This window comes from Caenorhabditis remanei, chromosome V (genome assembly GCF_010183535.1).
Source record: "Caenorhabditis remanei strain PX506 chromosome V, whole genome shotgun sequence".
NCBI lineage: Eukaryota > Metazoa > Nematoda > Chromadorea > Rhabditida > Rhabditidae > Caenorhabditis > Caenorhabditis remanei.
Genome location: NC_071332.1, coordinates 6,081,418 through 6,089,664, shown reverse-complemented (window position 1 = coordinate 6,089,664; position 8,247 = coordinate 6,081,418). Strand labels below are relative to the sequence as shown.

General features: G+C 38.9%; 2 protein-coding genes across 2 annotated transcripts; one reads left to right on the top strand and one right to left on the bottom strand.

Moving 5' to 3' along the window:
- Nucleotides 1-957: 957 nt before the first annotated feature.
- GCK72_017633 (uncharacterized protein) lies at nt 958-3,231 on the top strand (the record flags this gene model as incomplete). Its single annotated transcript, XM_003112396.2, has 6 exons — nt 958-1,028; nt 1,423-1,525; nt 2,277-2,387; nt 2,439-2,508; nt 2,552-3,006; nt 3,142-3,231. The coding sequence occupies 6 exons, from the start codon at nt 958-960 to the stop codon at nt 3,229-3,231; spliced, it is 900 nt and encodes a 299-aa protein (XP_003112444.2).
- On the bottom strand, nt 2,601-6,913 carry GCK72_017632 (uncharacterized protein; the record flags this gene model as incomplete). The annotated part of the gene is made up of 9 exons (XM_053732179.1): nt 2,601-2,713; nt 2,757-2,997; nt 5,032-5,119; nt 5,164-5,242; nt 5,339-5,477; nt 5,528-5,622; nt 6,022-6,088; nt 6,485-6,645; nt 6,820-6,913. The coding sequence occupies 9 exons, from the start codon at nt 6,911-6,913 to the stop codon at nt 2,601-2,603; spliced, it is 1,077 nt and encodes a 358-aa protein (XP_053581092.1).
- Between the last annotated feature and the right edge of the window lie 1,334 nt (nt 6,914-8,247).

Sequence of the window (8,247 nt, the reverse complement as noted above, 5' to 3'; positions counted from 1 at the left end):
GCAGTTTTCAGTTGAAAATTGTCAACTTTGTGGTGTGGCACGGCCTCCCTGATAGTCTCACAATATCGATTGCTTATGGACTTTACAGAACAAACATCGAGCTTCATTTTTGTAGTTGACAACTTTTCTGTACGGGCACATCCTAAGAAGTTACAGGCAGTTAATGTAAACAGTTCAAAAATTTCACCTTTTAGCACTGAAAAAAGGCAAAAATTGCGGGAAATTTCTTTGACGATTGATAACTTATTAGGATGTGCCCATACAGAAAAGTTGTCAACTACAAAAATGAAGCTCGATGTTTGTTCTGTAAAGTCCATAAGCAATCGATATTGTGAGACTATCAGGGAGGCCGTGCCACACCACAAAGTTGACAATTTTCAACTGAAAACTGCAGGAGCCGCATTCTTCATGTGTCGCAAAATTTTACATAAAACTCGTGAAACATGATTTTTTACACTGAACTTTCATTGAATATGACAAAAACTTTACAATAAATGTTTCCTCAAAGTTCCAGGACAATCCGACCTATTTGAAAGAGGTTAGGGGTCAAAAACCCTTGCGGAATAAGATTATGGCCGTGACTGTACATCAGTCACGCAGCCCAATCCGATCAACCTTTTCCTCCTGGTTCACAAAAACATTTGCTGCCCTAGAACAGACCTCTCTGATCTCTAACCTTCAACGAATGTTGTCTCAAAATATCGCATTTATTATGCATAGTTTTTTGCATAAACGGTGTTTTCCAGCCCGTATTTAGAGCTGGACTTTTGAAAGTTCCTTTTGCTCAGAATTTGTCGTTTGATCTCTGAAGAAAACGACCACCAATGGAAATTCAAACTCTAAACTTTGTTTGAAGATACTCTTAAGCTTCTTCTTGAGAATTAGAAACGTTTTAATACCGTGGGACACTTTGGTTTTTGTTTTCCCATTCCTCATTCCATTCCCCTATTTCAGAATATGGATCACTCAATGATGCCGGTTATCTCAATCACCCGAACTCGTCGTTGCTCAGTTAGTTCCCCACTTCGGTAAGTCTCTTTTTCCATATTATTCACCTGTTTTCTTATTCTTTTTCAACTGAAACTAAAAACTTGTTAGCCTGGCTGTCAAGACAACTTTGCCCCCGCCGACGCCGTTTCGTGCACATTCATCAAAATTTGAACACGAAAAAGCGGCCTTGTCGTCTTGACATTTTGTCGTTTTCATTTCTTTGTGAGATCCTCAAAAGCCATAAGCTCTTTTTTTCTTTTTCAATTTCTTGTTCTTGTTTTTTCTTATTTTCACTCCCAAACACACTCTTTCATTTTGACATGACATGAAACCAATCAGCGTAGGAGGGGGGATATACTCGTAAATCAGAATTGGGGCTTTCGGATGAAATTGGTTCGGCCCGCAAAACGAGAAAGAAAAGAATAATTTCAGATTTACTCGTACGTTTTCCGAAGACTCGCTGGATTCGTTGGAGAAAAATGGTCGCAAAGAACTGAGAAGGCAGCGGATCATGGAGAACGGTGGCAGTGTTGAAGTTAGTTTACTTTTCTAATTATTGATGATTTCGTAGTTTTGGGTTTTTACATTATAGGTTTCCTTTTGAGGTTATAATTTCTATAAATGACATCAGTTGAACTAGAATTTACTCTTCGTACCATTAGGCATAGCTTTCTGAACGTGACTGGTCGATAGCCATATGTGAGTCTGATACCTAATCGCAGAATTTCGTAATCTAAGTGAATCTGTGTTTTGAAGGGTTCGTGTTGAGCGAATAGCAGAATCTTTACCACATGATAGCTTATTACATTTCAAGCTTTGATTGCTATACGTTTTTAATGAGAAAAATCTGAAATGCCGAGAATCTGGATCAGGATTGATGACGTTTTGCAGATCTTGGATTAGTTTTAGTTGAAGATCCTTAATCGAAAATCGACGCCACTTAGTTATGTGCTCGGACAGTAGGCGATCCAACTATCACTTCCTCATTCTTCAGACTGTTTACCTAGACAAACTATACGAATTCATCACTTATTTTTCTCCTCGACTAACAGTTTCTGATTTCGATTCAATAAAAAGGAAATACCAGACAACCCTAATGGGAGTATAACATTCGGTCCCTCAAGCCCACTCCTCATTATCTTTATTCATTCATTCTTACTCAAAACTCATTCCCTATCACTTCCTCCCTATCAACCATGACCGATAACTCTGAAGTCTCCCGAAAACCATCCTACTACGGAGTCAAAACCAGTTGCTGTCAAATCTCATTGATCGACCTTTTCCAGGAGAAGAACTCTCTGAGTCCCCTCACTCATACTACCTGTCCACACTTGGGTCAAATGGGCCGTTCAAGAACTGAATGCCCAGAAGTGGAAAGTCTTCGTCTACCATTAACGGTATCTTTTAGATTAGCATCTCCGTTAAGATGTTTTTCTTTTGTCTTACAGGCTAAACGATCTGCTGGAGATTTATCGTGTCCTCCGTCACCAACTCGTCGTAATTTGAATGAAGTCATCGGTAAGTTTGGAGGTTGTTCGGCTTCAACAGTTTTCACTTGTAGGTTTGACTGCGTACCAGCAGAAACTTCTGGTTCAAAGTTGGCCAAACATCTACACAACTGGAGCCAGTGGCCCATTTGCCAACAGCTTGTATTCCACTTTGAGTGCTCGGAATGCAAAGGCGAAGGAGCTCATGACAAAGGCCAATGGGGTCGCAATGTTCTCTAAGAGTGATATGGATTGCAGTATGATGCACTGTCGGGTTACTGTAGAGGTTCTCGATACAGTAATCAAGAGTCTTGACACTGATCACTATCGAGTGACCAGCTATCTCACCGAAGTTGGAAAACAACATCGTCATCTGAAGGCGGAGGGTCTCTCGAGTGCTGTCTGGGATGATTTGGGAGACACAATCATGGATTGTGCTAGGAGAAGATGTGAGGCAGTGAGGAAGCACAAGGAGTTGAGGAGAGCATGGTTGGCGATTATCGCCTACATTATGGACAATCTTAAACAGGTAGTATGGACTTTTGAACTGATCTTAGGTTAGGAATGAGAAGATCAGAATTTATTTCTTCTTGATTTTATCTGTTAGTGAAACTTGATTCTGGGATTCAGAAGGCGAGCAAAGAAAATATTTGAAGCATTTCAGGGACAGTCAATAACACGCTCCAGCTCCAGCTATGACTTGACATATGATACATCAAAAGTGCCTTGCTCGAAGAAGAACTCCAGTAACTGAATGACTCATCCGGATCCATTTTTCTCTTCTTTTGATAACTGCTTGTACAACCATTTCTCTCTTATTTATCTTCCCAATTCCCACATTCATTCTTCCCGCTTTTCCCGCATATCTTGCGAATCTCTCTCCTGTTATTTTTCTGTGTTATGGACATTCTCTGCGAACAACAAACAAAACAAAAATTTCAGATTTTTATGTCTTTTTTGGCAAATTTTCTTGTCTATATTAATAAAAAACAATCGTTGAATCGATAAAATCCTAGTGATGATAAGTACAAACATCGGATGATTATGATTTTCAGAGAACACATACACAGTTTTTGAACTTGTTGAGCACATTTTTTGAGGAAGTGGGTGAGAAGAGAAGGCATTTGAGTGAAGATTCAGAGTAGAAAAGTGAAATGAGTGGAAGCCTGAGAGCAAAAAAGAAATGAACAGAACAGATAACAACAATAAATATACAAATCGAATTTCGACACCGGTTTGTTGAAATAGTAGAATCGGATTGAAACTGCAAGACTCTGAATATGGAATCAAAAGAAAATTAACAACAGAAAGAAGGCTATTCAAGAATGTCAAGTGGGTGGTTTCATCGGAATCTGTTCATAACCGAAAATTGGATCGGGAGGCACCTAAATATTATGGATTCGATCGAAAGATGAAGAGAGAAAAGTGAATGACGTGGATTGGCAAGATGATATGTTGTCGTAGGGGGTGTTTCGTGGCACGAGATGGCTGATATGGAGCGGTGTTGAAGTAGTATATGATATATGAAAGTGTCATACAATTTCCATCTTTTTGACTTTCTCGTCCATTTCGTCGGAGCTTGATACCAGCTGGAAGAAGGGGGAGAATTGAGAATCAAAATAAATACAAGGCGGTTGTTTCAAGAAGAAATCGAGAAGTTTGAACGATCTGATTACCCAAAAGATTCATACCAAAGTTAAACCATGATTCAACTCTTGTAAGCAAAAATAATTTTTCAATTTTTTAATTTATTGATTTTCATTCGATCATTTTTTCATTCAAAAAACAGGAGCAGTTAATTTGGTTCGGTCCGGATTGCAAGTCTGTCTTACAATCCGTTTTCAAACTGACACGAGTGAAAACCGTTTACGGCAGAGCTTGTGAGAATCTTTGATCTTCAAGAGTCAGATATGTCCCAGTTTTTGGTAAGTGGCTCTAATTTTAATAGTTTTTCAAACGATTAAGTCTGAAAGTCTATCTAGCTAGAAATGTCTCGATACTTTTCCAGACAATCCATTTCTCTATCAAAGAAGGTATACAGTCTGAAATAGACGCCAAGGGATCAGATAGGTGAGTTGCAGATTATATATACTTCTGAGTTCACAAAATTTGAGTTAATGTATATGCATCACGGTGTTGTCTTTTCAAAACTTTTTTTGGCTTTTTTCAAATTCTGTTTCGCAAAAATTGCATCACTGGCTGATAAAACTTGTCTACTGTTACGGAGTTTATGCTCTACTATTCCGTCAACTATAAACTCCACGGAGCAATAAACGCAATGTTTCATTTTTCCAACAAACAACATAAATTGTTTTTAACAAAAAACTGTTCCCTCTTCTAAGTTTTCCCTTCGCCTTGTTCAAATTATCTTTGAAGATTAATCGTTTTCTTTGGCAATAGTCAAAAGTCAAGTAGTTTTCCCTCCTATTCTGTAAATACACCTCGGGTCGCCACTGTTTGCATTTCGAATAAAGAGAAAGATGACAACGTGAGCAAATTGGTTTTCGTTTAACTCAGTTCTCTTTGATTTTCTTACTGTCTTTTTCTCTCTCACCTGATGTTTATTGGCACGGGGGCGAATGTAGATTGCATAGGCTAAAGGTATCAGAGCGAACGAGAAGAGTTTCAGCATTGTTGTTGTGCTGAAAAAAATAGTTTCAGAAACTTCTTATACCCAGAAAAGTACCTGAAAACATCATCCCAAGACCGTAAATCCCTCAAAATATATCCGGCTTGAACGCAAATGAAGTTGTACGGCGCCAGACCTAAACAGATTCGAATTGAAACTTGTGAAATGAGACGGAAACGACAAGACAAGACAAGATTGAGACGAAACGGACAAGACAAGGAAAAAATTTTACCAAAAAGTGCGGAGACGACAAAAATTGGAAGAGGAATGTTGAGAAACGGTGCGACGATGTTGAGAAGCCATGACGGCGAGATGGGAAACATTCGAGCGAATAAAAGGAATGGTAGTAATCGATTCGAGTTGTCGTCGATCTGCAAATTTCATTTTTCGCTTTGTCTAGTTAGACGTTCTGATAACTAACCTTTTGTTGAAGATAAGTGAGTTTCTGTCCAAAATAGTAGAAGACATACTCCCTTCCGAAGAGTTCAGAGAACAGGTAGCACAGTGTACTTCCAACTGAAAATCAGAAAGTTTGAGCATTTTTTGGAAAACATTTTGATTTATCCAACTAGAGATTGGGTCCCAAAAAGTTTGCGATTTCTAAATAACGATATTTTTGTAAAGCTTCGTATCTTTATTAACACAGTAGTGATGACTATAAGTCGATGCTTTGTGAATTTGAAGGAAACAGCGGCTAACGAAAATTTCAAACTTGTGACCGAACTGAAGCCAAATGAGCTCGTACACATGCTTTCGGACCTTAATCTTCGAAGACAGCAAATACGGTTTTAGTCTGATTCCACATATTCCGTGTCCCTCAGAAACTTTAGGTTGCTGCACAGAATCCTGAACCTTATAAGGTTTTGACCCCTTATTTTTGACCCTAAACAATCTTGAAACCAAAAAAAAACTTACGAGTTGTTAAACAACAGCAAAGGATGAATCCTGACCACAGATCGTAGACAACTCCCGCGATCACATTCTGAAACCAGAAAGGAAATTAGAATATTTTTGCATTTTCTCCATTGTCTTTCACTTTATCTTTCCCTTTTCTTTTTTCAAAAACGAAATCGTTTTGGATAATTCATTCTCCCTTTTTGCTTCTTCTTTTTGTGTACGCGTTTATCTGCTGATAGCATGTGTGACGTGATAAGAAGCGAAAAGTGATGAGAATACCCGGTCGGAATCAAGTTTATCCGCCGCCCTTCGTGCCATCATCAACACAGAAAGAAGCTAACAGTAGCGGACGCAACACGACACCGTGATTACAGTCGGAAGCTGACAACGTCACGAAGCTAGATCATTACGTAACACTTTTCGAATGTTAAATGTTACAAATATATATTTTTAGACAATGTCAACAAGTGATAGCACTCACCAATAAGAATGATCCGGGGATGGCGAACGTCTGTTTGTAGAGATATGCACAAATGAAGAGAGTTGTGATGTACCCGAAATGATCTTCTTTATACGCTCGGAATTTATCAGCTAACACTGTGAAGTTGTCGAATTGTTTCGGAATTTCGAACACTCCTCCTTCTGGAAAGCGTATTTGTTAAGCGAAGTTTTTGTAAGGGCGCTCTTTTGGACAAGAAAGACGCAGACAGCGAGAAAATAGTTAAATATGGAGCACGAATGCAGCAGATTAGTTTTCAAATTGGATTCACGAAAGAGCTCCCTAAAAACTAAAAACCCAAATCAAAAAAGGCAAACCTGACTCTGGCCATCCTGGAGCGGAGCATATCATATACCATAATGAAAGTGATGAGATGCCAAATATGGCAGGCAGAATAAAGAGTCGTGTCATATAGGAGATGCCACCACTACGCTGGCGAACGTTCGATCTCTTCTCCCACGCGTTTTTGTGATGCGAAGGGAGGAGAATATAGATGAGAAGGCGTTGACTTGGTGAGGGAATACGAAGGTTGAGGTATGTGTGATCAGATCAAGAGGATAAGTTGGAGGGCATCTGACGCAGCCGATCGAAGAAATGTTTCTGAAAAACGGAATGTGTGGATATGTGTAAGGGCACGAGGGAAATAGTGTGAGATAATCAGAGAGCGGGGGCTTCTCCTTAAACAGGAATATGGTGTGTTTGGCATAGAGACGAACCGAAAGAATAAGAAGAAAAGGAAAAAAGGCGAGGACGACATAATTGGGCGCCGACAGTGTTGGGGGGATAACGGTTTGGCAATATTCAAAAGGAAAAGGCTTCGATTGGTTATCGAGAGAAATGAAACAATTGGCAAATGGAGTGATGATTTGGTAGGAAGATTAGAATTTGGGAGGAGGAGGAGGAGGAACGGAGTAACGGATGTCTGGAAATGGAATGAAATGGAGATGGGCGGTGGTCACTATGCGAAGAAAAGAGGAATTCTGATCTGAATACAATCTTAGTTCTAGTTCTAGAGAAAAAAAATTGTAGCCAGATGGCATGTTCTTCATATTTTTATAGTATTGTAGGGATCAGACGGAGCAAACTTTCGGAAAGATTGTTTTATAGGAACTAATAAAAAAATTCAAGAGAGTTGAAAAGAAGCAGACAGAGAAGATTAAAAGGTGGTCAAGTTGGAATCTCAGTTACCAATAGTCAGGTGGCCGAATTTTTGCATTTTCTCTACCACCAATCACCACCTCAACGAATTTATAAAAGAATAAATCTTATTTAAAACCGATATTGACCTGATTTCTTATAATGAACAGTAGTTCAAACATGCTTTTTCCCCACGAATAAACAAGAAATACTCTTTGAAAACACCCATAATATTTTATCAACAAGAAAGAAACACTAACCGATCACTGATGTCCTTCTGTGGAAGTGAGTGACAACATGCCAGAAATGAATTGAAGTAATGATGAAACTCATCATAAGTCATTCCAAAACTATGACAAGTTTCTATCTACTTGTGCTCTCGACACCTTTTTGACCCGAACTCCACACATTTTTCCTGTAGAAACCACACTTTTCGTACGCTACACACTGGCACAGAATGATGAGTCGGAAATGTTTCATTGTTTTTTTTTCTCTGTACAAGTTTTGGAAGAGGAGGAAACTGATAAGGCTATTCACGCCTTTTATTGGGAGAAAAATTGTCATTGAACTTCAATTCTTGATTTTTAAAAGTGGCACAGGAAAAAAAC